This window comes from Colossoma macropomum, unplaced genomic scaffold (genome assembly GCF_904425465.1).
Source record: "Colossoma macropomum unplaced genomic scaffold, Colossoma_macropomum, whole genome shotgun sequence".
In the NCBI taxonomy this organism is placed as follows: Eukaryota; Metazoa; Chordata; class Actinopteri; order Characiformes; family Serrasalmidae; genus Colossoma; species Colossoma macropomum.
Window position 1 is genome coordinate 29,437,657 of NW_023494804.1, and position 15,841 is coordinate 29,453,497.

At 40.5% G+C, this 15,841-nt stretch overlaps 1 protein-coding gene across 1 annotated transcript in view; it reads right to left on the reverse strand.

Moving 5' to 3' along the window:
• LOC118824359 overlaps window positions 1-15,841 on the reverse strand; it is a 52,868-nt gene that overhangs the window by 33,412 nt on the left and 3,615 nt on the right. Inside the window, exons 3-11 of the mRNA XM_036594448.1 lie at window positions 12,592-12,631; window positions 12,437-12,474; window positions 12,193-12,326; window positions 11,986-12,065; window positions 9,822-10,094; window positions 4,550-4,584; window positions 4,323-4,450; window positions 1,976-2,174; window positions 275-428 (exon numbers count right to left, since the gene is read on the reverse strand). Coding sequence (XP_036450341.1) covers window positions 275-428; window positions 1,976-2,174; window positions 4,323-4,450; window positions 4,550-4,584; window positions 9,822-10,094; window positions 11,986-12,065; window positions 12,193-12,326; window positions 12,437-12,474; window positions 12,592-12,631 — 1,081 coding nt within the window. The remainder of the gene's footprint in view (window positions 1-274; window positions 429-1,975; window positions 2,175-4,322; window positions 4,451-4,549; window positions 4,585-9,821; window positions 10,095-11,985; window positions 12,066-12,192; window positions 12,327-12,436; window positions 12,475-12,591; window positions 12,632-15,841) is intronic.

Here is a 15,841-nt window from a genome sequence, read left to right on the forward strand (position 1 = left end):
TTTCACTGCACAGATGGGTTAAATGTGGAGATGAAATTTCCCAGTTGTGGGACTAATAAAGGTCACTTAATCTAATTAATCTATACATTCAAAAATTGATGTAAACAAAATATTGTGAGCTTGCTTGTAGTAGGTAAGTAGACAGGGCATTTGAAAATAATATCACAAGCAATTATTCTAATGTGCTAAATGATTATCATTGACAAAGATCATCATGGTGTAAAATACAGGTTTGGGACGTTGAACACAGTAAGAAATAGTTTTGAAGCATTACCTGTAAGTTGGAGGAGTTCATGGTGAACGAGGTGTTCTGAAAGTTTGTCCCATTCACTCTCACCACTGCCAGAGCCACAGATGGGGAGAGAATAGTCTCATTCTGTCCCTCTACCTCCAGCTGCAAACCAAGTGTGTCCACAATTCTAATGATTCTGATCAAATCAGAAGAGAAACAGTGTTTTTATTTGAATGGCATTACTGTATAGTGTCCTGACATGAGAGTATTATGAGCTCATTACTGACATGTCCACTGATGGTTCCTTTAGGAGTTAACGGGATGTAGGGCCTTCCCTAAAATTGCATCATGACTTGGAACTAAAATTGGTTAACGACACATTGGTTGTGACTTGTACTGCAATTCAATATTTCTAGTGATTACAAAGTGTGAAATACACACCGTATATCACTGCACTCTGGCACTGTTTGTTTATTTAATGCTAAGTGCATGTTATACACAAAGGGCCGGTGTAGCTGCAGGTTTTCACTCCAAACAAGCTGGAGCTCACCTGATTCTACAACCCCATTTCCAAAAAACTTGGGACACTGTGAAAAATGTAAATAAAAACAAAATGCAATGATGTGCAAATCATTTAAACCCTATATTTCATTAAAAATGCTTCAAAAACAACATATCAAATGTTGAAACTGAGAAATTATATTGTATTTTGAAAAATATTTGCCCGTTTTGAATTTGATGCCAGAAACACATTCCAAAAAAGTTGGGACAGGGGCAACAAAAGGCTGGTAAAGGTGTGTAATGCTTAAAAAAACACCTGGTGGTTGATTGGCAGCAGGTCAGTAACATGACTGTGTATAAAAGAGCATCTCAGAGAGGCGGAGTCTTTCAGAAGTAAAGATGAGGAGGGGTTCACCACTCTGTGAAAGACTGCACCATCAAATAGTGCAACAATTCGAGAATAACGTTTCTCAACGTAAAATAGCAAAGAGCTTTTGCTTTTCATCATCTACGGTACATAATATCATTAAAAGACAGGCAGCACTGGATTAAAAACAGACATGATTCTGTAGTGGAAATCACTGCATGGGCTCAGGAAAACTTCTAAAAAACACTGTCTATGAAAACAGTTTGTTGCTGCATCCACAAATGCAAGTTAAAACTCTAAAACGCAAAGAAAAAAAACATAAATAAACAGGATCCAGAAACGCTGCCACCTTCTCTGGGCCCAAGGTCACTTAAAATGGACTGAGGGGACGTGGAAATGTGTCCTGTGGTCCGACGAATCAACATTTGAAATTCTTTTTGGAAATCATGGACACTGTTTCCTCCAGACTAAAGACCACTCAGCTTCTTATCAGTGCACAGTTCAAAAGCCAGTATTCATGATGGTATAGGGGAGTATTAGTGCACATGACATGGGTGATGTGCACATCTGTGTAGCCAACAACAACCTAAAAATAAAGCACCATAACTTGTACACCGTTTGTTTGTAAGCCACTTATCCTTCTGGGTCATGGGGGGAGCTGGAGCCTATCCCAGCAGTCATTGGGTGGAAGGCTTTTCTTGGTTACAAAATTTCTAAAATTTGAAAACTTTTTGTTTATTTCAAGGTTTAGATGAAAACACCATCTTTGCTGTTGAACATGTTGCCTTCTGTTTACTGTGTAAAGCATTCTTAAGCCCGAGAAAGATCTGCTTAAAAGTATTGTGATAAACAGCAATAACATCTGTTCATCTCACCTGTTTGAAGTGGATGGCAGCATCTTCGCTGATGCATCCAGCAGATTGCTGACAATGTTAATGGAAATGTTCAACAGATCCAGCGTGACGCTGGGCTCTGAGAGAAGCGTCTCAAGCCAAAACACGATCTGCTGCACCTGTGTGGAGTTCAGGGCAAAACCATTCTTGCTCTGGCTCAGCAGGTCTTCAGCTCTCATTTCTGGCAAGAGAAATCAAGAGTTTTAAATCCGTCGTATTTCTGCCCCTTTACATAATTTAAGACGTAACAAGAAAACAATTAATATAACAGTGTACAAGGTTCACTTCATTTAGCTAGAATCAAAACTGGATGTTCAAAAGTATCAACACTCCTGCTCATTTCTTTCAAAATCAAATGTATTATTGTGGTCATTAGATAGGGAAACCTCACAAGCAGCACTCTAAACTCATCCAGAAGATATCTGATGGTACGTCAAAGAACAAACGGAAACTGTTAGAAATAAAGGTTCTGTTCAGGTACATTTTTTGTTTGTCAAGGTACAAACAGTGTAAATGTTCCCTCAAAGCTCCAACAGTGGTTTTAAGGTCTGATTGTGAACCTTAAATAAGTGTTTCCAGGTGAAAAGTTCATATTTCTTCCTTTTCATAACTGAATGTTTTAAACAGAACAGTAAAATAAAAGCCTGGAGACGAGACGGGGTGTGTGGAGTCAGTACAGCTTAGAACATATCATTTCAGTGGATTATGGTTCAGTTATGTTCCCTGACTAAAGGTACTGAGATGGAGCCTTGAGGGAACCAGAACAAAGTGACCAGAGGGGCACTGACCCAGAGCCAGCTTAGTACCTTTATTTCTGAGAGTGTAACAGTGTGATTGACAGCTGCCCATGGCACATAAAACGCGAGGCACACAAGTAGCTTCCACCCCAACCACCACCTACTCAAAATACCTTCCTACGGCCAGGGCCGGACTGGGTTAGTTTAGGCCAGGATTCATGGCAGGACTCAGGCCACACACACACACTCACAGCTACTGTATCTGCCTTAACAGGTGTTTAGTGTGGGTTTTTATATGTATGTTTAAGGTAATACAAAATACCCTTCATAACTGCCCCCTCCTTAATTACCAGCTCAGTCACCTCAACTGTTCCAGATTTTTTGATACACACACTTCATGCTTTGTAAATAATGCTTTGATCCCACAGATCCTACATCTGACATTTTAAAGCTTTCAAACTTTCAACAGGCTGAAAACACAAGTTATTCATATTCAGAACCATCAGCCAACTGTGTTTTGCACACTGTGGAATTAGACCTCCGCATTTAACCCATCTGTGCAGTGAAACACCTCCATGCATGCACACTAGTGAACACACACACTAGGGGGCAGAGAGCACACTTGCCCAGAGCAGGGGGCAACCCTATCCACAGCGCCCGGGGAGCAACTGGGGGTTAGGTGCCTTGCTGAAGGGCACTTCAGTCATAGACTGTCAGCCGAGGGGATCGAACCGGCAACCTTCCGGTCACAGGGCTGGTTCCCTAACCTCCAGCCCACGTCTACCCCAAGAAAGTTTTCTAGCTTTCTACATTTTTCTGTACATATATACAAGTTACTAGCAGTACAGTGATCTTATTGTTTTACATTAATAAGCAGGCAAGATGATGGGGCATTAATATCTTAATCTATAATCTATAATCTATATGACATTCATTAGTTTGAGAGGCTGTCCTACCTTAGAAAGTACATAGCATAGCCAAGCCGTAATAAGAATGTCATACCAACAAAACATGGCGGTGGTAGTGTGGTGTGGAAATGCTTTGGCGCTTCGAGGCCTGGGCAACTTGCCATAATTAAGAGAAGCATGAATTTTGCTCTCTACCAGAGAATGCCTGGTCATCCATCCATGAGCAGAAGCTCAAGCACAGCTGGGTTATGCAGCAAGACAACAATCCAAAGCACAAGAGCAAGTCCACCTCTAAATAACTCAAAGGAAATAAAATTATGGGTTCGGAGTGGCCTTGTCAAAGTCCTGACTTGGACCCCATGGAGATGTGGCAGGACATTAAATGGGCAGATCATACCCAAAATCCCCCCAGTGTGGCCAAATTAAAGCAATTCTATAAAGTAGAGTGGCCAAAATTCTTCCACATCAATGTGAAAGACTGATCTCCAGGTATAGGAAGCAGTGGTGGCAGTTGCTGCCACTAAAAGTAACATAACCTGTTAATAAGTTTAGGAGGCAATTACTTTTTCACATTGGCGATATAGGTGTTGCAAAATTTTTTTTTTCCTTTGAAAAATGAAAAGATCATTTAAAAACTAACTATGTAGTGTCACAACTATGTAGTTTCTGTGTGACGGCACTCACCCTTTTTCCTTATGTCTACCACCTTTCCCTGGATGGTGGAGTTAATCTGTACTGTGCTTACAATGCATGTAATGCAGCACGGACTGATTGGCTGACTGAAATGCAACAGCACGGTGCACTCAGTGCGCCTATGGGACGAGCAGAACCAAAGGACCATTAGTCAGAAAACACCAGCTTCAGACATTCTGTTCAGCGCTGTATGAATAAGATGAATTATGGAGACTGACCGTATGTCAGTCTTGTTACACATGACTTCAAGGTCCTGAAAATTAAAGCACACAGAGCAGATTACACTTCACGTTACAGATCAAGATCCACCTAAAACACACACACACCTACTACATACACACACACAGCCACACTCTTCAGTCACTACAAAACATGAGGAAATACACCACACTGAGGAGCTACTCTTAAACTGGTGCTTACTTGGAAAAGGCGGGTGCTGTTTTCATTTGTTGTGCTAAAAAGCAAACAAGGAGAAAGACATGCATCATTTGGGCTTTTTTGTTTTTGTTTTTATTTATTTATATTTCACCAATACTTTTCAAATATTTGACATATAGAGGTTCTAAACCACAATGACTTGTCTGCATGATCTTAATGAAGACCTGGATTAGTTTGATCAGACAGTATTTGTGGAAACAGTTTGGGAAACTATTGACTTCCAGTGATAGAAACATTAGCCTTGCAGCTGTAGTTCAAAACTAAAGAAGCAAAAATTTTACACCAAACGTCTCACCTGATTAACTGCATTTAGGGTAAGCAGAATTTGTTATTTAAATTCGTTTTTTCACTGAACAATGTCTTCAATGCTACATTCTAGCTTAATTTAAAGGGCTTTGTGTAAGGGGTTCAGGCTAGGACACCAGCCGCCACTAGTGGGCCTTGGCGTCGTGCCAGGAGAGCCGCTAGGTGCAGCTCCCAGAACTTCAACTCCCAGAAGCCCTAGCGATAATCAGGGCTGACCAGTTGCACAAAAAGCTAGCAAAAACAGCAGCTCAGCATTACACCTTAGTAGAGGGGTAACCGGTATGGTAATTCAGCCGAGAAAGAAAGAAAGAAAGAAATTTAACAGAGACTTTTATTCAGTCACTAAATCATAACACACAAATGCTTCATGCGTAATATGACTGCCCCCAAACAATATCAGCCCCAAGGACTGGCAAAGACTAACTCACCCTCCAGCACAGTGCAGAAAACATCATTATAGCACCATTCAAACTCAAGTTGTTCACGGCTTTATAAAACTTAAACAATTCTAGATTTCACTGGAGCAATAAACAAAGGTAAGACATCATGTCCTGCTCGGTTCTCTACTTTGTTCCTTCTCAAATTTTAAACTTCAAGCTTAGCCTGGCCAACAACAAAGTTAAGCAGTTGCCATTTTATTCTGTCTTTTCGGTTGTAGCCGGTCCCGAAAGTAAAAACATGTGACATAAAAACTTCTCCACACTTCAAAAACTCAGTGTACCAAAGAGCGGTTTTAGTCTTTCACACTCTAAAAACAGTGAAAGTCTCTCTAAGACCATAAAACACACATTTATCACTGACATGTTTATTAATAACTGACACAAATGAGTTCACAGCTACAGCCCCATGTAAAATTCTCCACTGGAGATCACCAGATCTCTTTTTAAAGGGACACCCTCCAACACCCTCCAACACCCTCCAACACCCTCCAACCCGGTCACTTATCCATCCCTAGGCCAAGTTTCCCTCTCCACACTGTATCTGCTCTCCCATTCAATACTGATTTACTAAAAACCTTAACACTTATACAGAATTTGACCTGAGGCTGTGCACAGAGAGAAAGAAAGAAAGAGAAAGAGAAAAGAACAAAAAGAAAAAGGAGAGAGATAAAGAAAGGAGAGAAATAGAGAAAGAACAAGAGAAGAAAAGACAAAGTAATAAAAGAAAAAGAAAAGGTGAAAGAGCACCAAAGCAGGTAACAGAAAAGAAAAGAGAAGAAAACAAAAGAACAGAAAAGAACAAGGTCAAAAGGAAAAGACAGTCTTGCGGGTGGTTTTGTGTTCTTTTTAGTTTCCCTTTTTGAAGTTCCTTTGTTTGAGCACACTGGTCTTAAGCATCGCTTTTCTTTGCCCACCGTGTTGCATCCCACCTCACCACAAAGTAACACCAAACATACCTATTTCACTTTACCACTTCATACCAATAAAGGTTCTACACTCAATAACAAATACATTACTGATTACACACCCAAGAGCTCTGCGCTTTCAGATTTCAGATTTCATTACAAACTCAGCATTAGCTGTTTCTGCCAATTTTCATTGTGAGTGGTTGAAACTTGGAAGAAAACACTAGTTGAGTGCCAAGAAACACAGCCTACCTCAGCTACATTCTTGGCTTTGAAAAGGGCTGAACGATGAATAGTTTTTATGTTGAAACTACAATTTAAAAAAGTGGATTTTTCTAATCGCAAGAGTGGCAATTGTAACTAAATTCTACATTTTCTAACACTGTCTTAATTTTAAGTGAGAAAATTTAAGCCAGTAGTGCAGAGCTCCTGAACTAAGCTCCAGAGCTTATAGAAAATATACATTTTTAAATCACAATATGGCTAAAAAAAAATCACAATTCGATATTTCCCCAGCCTATGTCTATCAATTTTGCATATGTATCTGTATCTCAGCCAGTCGCAGGTTCCCTGGTCAGGCTCCACTCCTTTTGTATCCACCCTGTTTTTTCTCCGTTCTCCCGTTGTGTTTTTGCCTTTTTATCGCAACCTATTTTCTGACATAGAAATACTTAAGCTACCAATGCAAAGGTCTGCAAAAATGTTGTATTCAACAACAGTGGTTATGCAATAATAATGTGCGTAAATTAAGAAAGGATTTAATAAAGACGTTTAACAAATTTATTTTAAAACAAAATGGCACCTTTTAAAGACACAGCCATTCTAACACAGTAGTGTCCAGGTCTAATTTTGCCCATGACCGATTTCGAAGCTGGTAAAAGCACTGGACTTACTGTACCATAACATTAATATACGTTTGGTAGTCCTTACCCAACACCGTACAAAACAGCCAACACTTTTCTTGATGAGCAATAATTACTAGTCATCACACTACCTGTTTGTTGACACGCAGTTTTGGGACTGAACTGCAGTCGCTGAGCTGACATTTTGCGTTGAGGGAGTAGAACTAAAGCTGGGAGATGTGGTTAGGATAGACCTGCATTCATGCTGCTGAAACAGACTCCGGAGCTGTAGAAACACAAGATGTATTTATAAGGTGGGAATGTAGGGTTTACAGGTGTGTAAACTAGATCATGGAGGATCATCATCATCATCATCATCACTTTTATTTATATAGCGCCTTTCCCTGCTCAAGGACGCTTTACAGTCAAAGAACAAACACATTAAACACCAACACACTAAACCAGAGGACAATACAGGTAAACATTCAAGTAAAACAGAACAACGATCACACAGTGAAAACAAGTCTTTAACAGAGATTTAAATGAAGATAGAGAGGTTGCATCCCACGGGAAGGTATTTCACAATTTGGGAGCTACTACATTAAATGATAGACCACCCATAGAAGCCAATTTAAACCTTGGAACATGATTTTCAACATTTTGTGATCTTAAAGTGCGGGATGGGACATACAGATGAAGCTCTGCTGGGTATTGAGGAGCCAGACCATGCAAAGCTACATGTTATAAGGAGAACCTTGTACTGGACACGGAATGTGATGGGTAACCAGTGAAGGACCTGAATGATGTGGTCATTCTTTTTTGAAAAAGGTGACGATCCTAGCAGTGGCATTTTGAACGTATGGTAACCTAGTGAGGGTTTTGACAGGGAGGCCAGAAAGAAGAACATTGCAGTAGTCCAGCCGTGATGTCACTAATGCATGCACAAGTGTTTCTACATCGGCTTGGCTGAGAAACGGTCAGAGGAGAGAAATATTACAAAGATGGAAAAATGCTGTCTTAACAATGGGATTGATGTGGATGTCAAAAGAGAATGTGGGGTCAAAAATAACTCAGAGGTTGCGGACGTGGGGAGAAGGTGTTACCATCAATATTGATGCCAAGGATAGATGAGCTAGATATCAATAGCCATGTTTACATGCAGCCTAATAATCCATTAATAATCTGACTAATAGCTCTATCGGAATAGAATACGTCCGTGTAAACACCTCAGTCGGAATAGTCTAGTCCGATTGAGGCCATTCGGAATACAGTTTCTATCCGACTGATCGAGGTGGGTAATCCTGTAAATAATCTGTTAAATAGAAGAATAATATCCGTGTAAACGCCTGTATCTGATTACATTCCCTATCAGAAAGTTTAAGTCCGTTCTGATCATGTTCGTCACGTCACAGTGAGAGTTTATACCGTTCAACATGGCGGAGCAGAAACTGGTCTGCAGAGGAGACGAAGTTTATGCTCTGATCTTTAAAAGACGGCGGTGAGACGGACGTCCAGCTTATGTGTCTCAGAACACGACGTCTTCCTCTCGGCCTTCTTTATTTTAAAGTGATTAAAAATACAAGCACTGCTCACTGCTGCTCATCTCACTCTGACTGGACTTACGTGATGTTCACTGTCATGGTAACGTCTACACTAAGTGGTTCTCCATGCATGCGCGTCATTTTGGATCAGATTACTTGTAGTGAGCATGTAAACAAAGATTTTAATCAGATTGTTGAGTAGAGTGAGAATAAACACCTCAGTCTGAATCTGTAATCGGAATGTGTTCAATCGGATTGGCAAAAATCTTTGCATGTAAACACAGACAGTGACTTAGAATGCAAATATTAGTTATTTCACTATACAATCTATTTGATAGTACCAGTTGGAAACGAACTAAATATTTAAAAAGAATTCAAAAAGAATGAAATCATCCTCCACTACACATGTAGGCTTATAAAAGAATGCCAGTTCTGTACTCACCCATTCAGTAATGTTTGACTCATGTTCAGACGCGTTTCCAGTCACATTAACACTGATCCTCATCCAGTAGTACCTCGCTGCAAAAGACAACCGCAGCCATTTACTCTACACTGTCTTTGTTATGTCACACAAATAATGTCTTCATTATGATTAAAGCAACTAATCTGATTGTCAGGGGAAAGTTATTTAAATGATTTTTCTGATGGTAATAATTGTACTCACAGTGATCACGACAGTTCAGTGAGAACGTGCAGTCAGTGGGCGATGGCACTAGAGCAGAATGTTAAATTAATTAAATTTAATTGATAGAGAACAACTTGAATACATTTCATATTTTGAAGTTCATGGCTCCAGCTCACCTGGAAGTAAAGACTAAAGAATCTTAGTGCTGTCTAAAAAGCGACTGAAGGTAAAGCCGCTTCTGTGCTCCTACCTATGGCTGTAGGTAAAGCTACTCTTGTGCTCCAGTCCACGGCTGAAGGCTCAGTTGTTCCAGTTCCTGTGTTCATGCTTGAAAACACTTGTGCAGATGAGTTTAGTATTCTTATGCCTGCAGCAGAGGACATTGGCGCTCGCCTGCTTGTAGCAGAGGACGTTGGCGCTCCCACGCCTGCAGCAGAGGACATTGGCGCTCCCATGCCTGCAGCAGAGGACGTTGGCGCTCCCACGCCTGCAGCAGAGGACGTTGGCGCTCGCCTGCTTGTAGCAGAGGACGTTAGCGTTCCCATGCCTGCAGCAGAGGACGTTGGCGCTCGCCTGCTTGTAGCAGAGGACGTTAGCGTTCCCATGCCTGCAGCAGAGGAAGTTGCCACAACCCCACCAGTAGCCGATGGAGTCACCGCTGATGCCCTGCCTGGGCAAGAGAAAGTTTCAGTTAGTCTACTGTCCTGTCCCAGGTCAATGTCAATGTCATCTCCTGTCTGTCATTCCATTCCTGTTTACAGTCCCCATCAATGATCGTCTCTCTTAACCTGCTGCCTGTCTTTGGTCCTCTCCTTGTCCAGTCTCACATTCATGGCATAGGGGTATTTTATGAAGACTTATTATTCAGTTACCACTTAAACAAGATAAGTCAAGCCTAGTTTTGCCCACTCACCATCAGCTGCACAGCATTGTCACACAAGTTCCAATTGCATTTTAACAACAAGGAGGCATTCATGAAGGGTGCAAAACATAACTTATGCTTCTTAATAAAAATCCTCATCTTGTCCCTGGTTCACTGTCTGCTAGATAACATTAGGTAGCCTGAACTGTGACAAGGTAAGCACAGAACAAGCATTAATATTATTAAACAATAACACGGCCGAGATATATACGGCCAGCATCTACACCGACACACCTTCACTAAGTACATCTACCTGGTATCAACGTTCTTTGCCCAGTTTATCAGCTCCACTTACCATTTGTTCATCACCAAATTCTCTTAAAGTTGCACCAAACTTTGCCAACATCCTTTATATCTGATTAAGAGTCTATCTGTCTTAATAGATTAACGTATCTGACCGTAAATAATGTTTACCAACCATCCCAAATGCTCAAGTTTAAGAAAAAAAGAATAATTTAAAATGTCACAAAGTAAAAACACTGATGCAATTTTGCATGTTCACAAAACTTGCGCCTCAGTGTTCTTCTGTCTGCAACACTTCTAACACTTGTTATTTTCTCTGCTTCTCTCTGATCTCCCTGTTGCTGGTGCACTTGCATGTCCACATTCTTGACCTGGTAAAGCTGTGTGCTCTTAAAATAACCTTCATTTCAATTCATCAATATTGAGAAAATGGATCATCATGGATCACGATACTTTGGTACACATTATTTATATTAACACTAAAGAAGAGGAAAATCTCTGATAACATTCACTAGATAATGTAAGATTTTAGTTGATTTTTATTATTTCTATGAGAAACTTATAGCATATTAGAACAATTGTTTTCTATGAGCTACTACACAAGTACAATTAAGGAAACTATTGACTGTGTGTGTGTGTATATATATATATATAAATATGTATATTTAATGTGTGTTATATATATATATATATATATATATATATATATATAGTGAATTTTATCAGAGATTTTCCTCTTCTTTAGTGTTAATATAAATAAAGTGTACCAAAGTATCGTGATCCATGATGATCCATTTTCTCAATATTGATGAATTGAAATGAAGGTTATTTTAAGAGCACACAGCTTTACCAGGTCAAGAATGTGGACATATATATATATATACATACTTATTTGTATTGTTTTTTGAAAAATATATGCCCATTTTGAGTTTGATGCCAACAACACGTTCCAAAAAATTTGGGACGGTGGCCTTAGTTTACCACTGTGTTTCATCACCTCATCACCTGTAGTTTTGAAAGTGAAAAGTTTTCCTGTTCTTGTTTGATACAGGATTTCAGCTGCTCAACAGTTCAGGGTCTCATTTATTGTATTTCATATTTCATAATGTGCCAAATGTTTTCAGTGGTGACAGGTCTGGACTGCAGGCAGGTCAGTTTAGCACCCGGACTCTTTTAATATGGAGCTGTGCTGCTGTAATACATGCAGAATATGGTTTGGCATTGTCTTGCGGAAAAAAGAAGGCCTGAAAAAGACGTTGTCTGGATGGTAGCATATCTAGATAACTCTGTATATTTAACTAAAGTAATTGACAGATAAAGAAAAAATGTTATGTAACACCAGGTTTTTGCCATCATGTGTGTGCGGTACATACCATTTGAATAAGAGGGAACCTCAGTGTTGAGAGAACCATTACACCTCTCAAAGCTTCCAGCTGGAGGCTCTGTAGCATCACTGTGGCAAAGCTCTTTTCCTTTTGGGTGCAAAGACAATAAGTTAATGGAGAAATTCACTGCATTCAAAATATGCAATTTTCGTAACGGATGTCATGTTTTTATTTCATGGCCATGTAGTGGACCCACCAGTGTGGTGACACTCACCCACTCTCTTTACTTGGTTTCCAATCACCTGTCCCTGGATGGTGGAGTTAATCTGTACGATGTTTACGATGCGTGCAATACAGCACGGACTGGTTGGCCGACTCAACTGCAACAGCACGGTGCACTCAGTGAGCCTGTGGGACGAGCAGAACCAGAGGACCATTGGTCAGAAAACACCAGCTTCAGACATTCTGTTCAGCACCATGTGAGGAGATAACAGTGGAAAATACCAACTGGAACTGACCGTATGGCCGTCTTATTGTCACATACAACCTCAATGCTCTGAAAATAAAAACACAAAGAGCGGATTACGTTCATCCCAAAATACACACAGTCACAAAAGGAGGGTAAATACAGCACACTGAGGAGCGTCTCTATAAAACAGAAATTGGTGCTTACTTGAAAGAGGCTGGTAGTGGTTTCATTTTCTTTTATTGAGCTAAAAGGCAAACAAGAAGAAAGACACATTATTTGAGATTTAAGGTGTCTACTGTCGTCTTCATGCTCTGAATCCTTTATTTACAAAGATCATATTAGTTTTATGCTCTTTATATATTATACCAGTTACCATATAAAGAAGAGGCACTGTCACACTGGAGGAGATGATGACCCCAGTTAACATATAAAGAAGAGGCACTGTCAAACTGTTGATTCATTGTTTTCTGAGGTCTGCTCAAGGCGCAATTTTCTTGTCTTGGGACTTCACTTGACTAAATCAGAGACTTTTCTGTCTCAAATTGGAGTTCATCTTCACTGATTTGAGACTTGAATTGGTTTGTGGGCTTGTGACTCAATAAGATCAGTTTTTGTCATAATAAATATCTTTGATTTTTTTGAGTGAGTCAAGCAAATGTGCACTTAATCGTACACTCTAACAATGCAGGGGTAGGCCGGTTTGTGGGATCCATCAGCAGGCTTTATTTAGTCAGGAACAACAGTATAAAACACAGTCCAAAAAGCAGAGTCAGGGCAGAGCAGAGGGCCAGAGGCCAAAAAACACATACAACAGAGCCAAGGCAGAAAAATCCAAACAAAATCCAAGTCAGAAAAGGCTGGCAAAGAGCCCAAAGTCAGAGAGAAAGGGCCCAGGATTGCAGTGATACACTAACAATGCTTCACAAGGAGTGGCAAAAGAGTGTGAGAGTATTTATAGGGGAGCTGATGAATGGAGATTGAGAACAGGTGTGTGAGAGTGACAGGTAGACTTCAGGAGATGATGACCTCTGGTGGGCAGTTTGGGAGTTGCACATGACGCACTGTCCAGTTGTGATGACAGAATACCTTTGGATTTACACACACACACACACATTTTCTAAACTGCTTATCCTTCTGGGTCACAGGGAGAGCTGGAGCCTATCCCAGCAGTCATTGGCCGGAAGGCAGGATACACCCTGGAAATGATATCAAGCTCTGTGTAAAGAAAAGGACTTTCGTGCTGCTAAATGGCTATAAAGTCAATGTTACCTGACAGACTCATTTGTTGCAGGACGGATTTATTATTTTATTTATTTATTCAATTTAGAGGGCCTCATAAAGAGCCAAGATCAATTCTGTGTTCCATAAGATGAGTCAAAGGGCAGCACGGTGGCACAGTGGGTAGTGCTGTCGCCTCACAGCAAGAATGGCCTGAGTTTGATTCCCGGCCGGGTGACCAGGGTCATTTCTGTGTGGAGTTTGCCTGTTCTCCCCGTGTCTGCGTGGGTTTCCTCCGGGTACTCCGGTTTCCTCCCACAGTCCAAAAACATGCAGTCAGGCTGATTGGACGTGCTAAAATTGCCCCTAGGTGTGTGTGTGATTGTGTATGTCTGCCCTGCGATGGACTGGCGACCTGTCCAGGGTGTATCCTGCCTCCAGCGACCCAGAAGGATAAGCGGTTTAGATGATGGATGGATGGATAAGATGAGTCATATAGCTCATGTTATCCAACCAGCAATCCCATCTTAGCTAGTTAGTTAACAGGCTGAGTTTGTATTATACTGAAATGGTAACTTATCATGGTTTACATTATAAATAATAGCCTTTTCTCAAAGATTAGACTGCAGTCGAGATGGGAGAGTACTTGCTGGTGTTTGGAGGCTTCTCTTCAGTGCTCATTGACCTAGATGGGCTGGGCAGCCTGTACCAACACATCATGCTTACTGACATAAGCAATGAGACACAAGTACGTCTTACATTTAAAAACATTTCACATTTCATTACAAACTCTGCTGTCACTGTATCATGTGATTTGCAGTTGTTTCTGACATTTTTCGAACAGTTTTGTGCTGCATGTGATGGATAGTGGATGATTGAAGGTCTGGAAGGAAACATCTGTTAAGTGCTTAGAAACGAAGGCCTACAAAATGGGCCAGGCTTCCTCGACATAATGGCCAAGAAACACTGCCTACCTCAGCTGCATTCCTGGCTTTGAAAAGGGCTGAATGATTGTCTAGTGTGAGTGTAATTTTCAAATTGCAGGAGCTGCAATTTTCCAACATTAACAACCCTCAAGTGGGAAAATTTAAACTTGTAACGCAGAGCTCGCAAACGGTCAATCTGGTACATTATTTTCAGCATTCAGCTGAAAAATGGATGTGCTGGTCTTCTTGGTGTAAAACAGTCCTTATGTCTAATTTACAGAAAACAAGCATATTTAAATGGTAATTGAAACATGGCTCAAAAAACTGTTAAGCCCTAGTTTTGAGATACACCTCTCTATATTGCATATGTATGTGTATCTTGGCCTGTATCAGTATCACATCCAGGTTTTCTGTCTCCATTCTCCAGCTGTACAGTTTTGCCTTTATATCTAATAACCATTTATAACACCTGACTCATTACTATTACGTCTACCACCTTGGCATGTAACAGCTGTCAATGTGTTTAAGCAAAGATATATAGCTGCTATATGTGCCAACACTGATCCCTCTGTGTGGTGAAATGTAGAGAAACTGAACAGTGTAAATCACGTTTTAGGCCAACAGGCTCTACTTAATGCACTACGGTATGGAATCACATTGTATGCAGCGCTAATTCAATACAATTCTCATTCTGTCAAATGACACCTAAACCAGAACAGTCAGGGGACGGAGGAGAAAAGACATCATAAAGGAACAGAAAGGTGCAATTTACTGAGAGAGTACAGAATGAAACGTGGAGAAGAGAGATCAGATTGAGTCCAAGAGGAAACCTCAGCTGCAGATCATTGTCAGAGCATCCGAAGGTCACCTTTCAGAGGCACTTGTTTGAAAAATTATAATACAAATTGGCTCATGATTGTTATTCTTTCAGCCAAATGTGACTAAATTATTTGTTGCTACATATAGGATGCTGTGGTTCTGTGAGGAGGCTACATAAATATATTAATACAAACTATAACCACAGAATAACTATAAAACAGTGCCCCATTTTGCAGACAAACTGTACCACTTTACCTGAAAAAGTGAAAAAGGGTCCCTAACTGTGTTGCAGGGTTTATAGTAGACATGTAAAGAGGCTGCACATTTCAAACAACTGGGGAATCTTGAGGGGCCCTATATGTATAACACAGACCGATCAGGCGTAACATTATGACCACCTCCTTGTTTCTCCGCTCATTGTCCATTTTATCAGCTCCACTTACTATATAGGTGCACTTTGTAGTTCTACAGTTACAGACTGTAGTCCATCT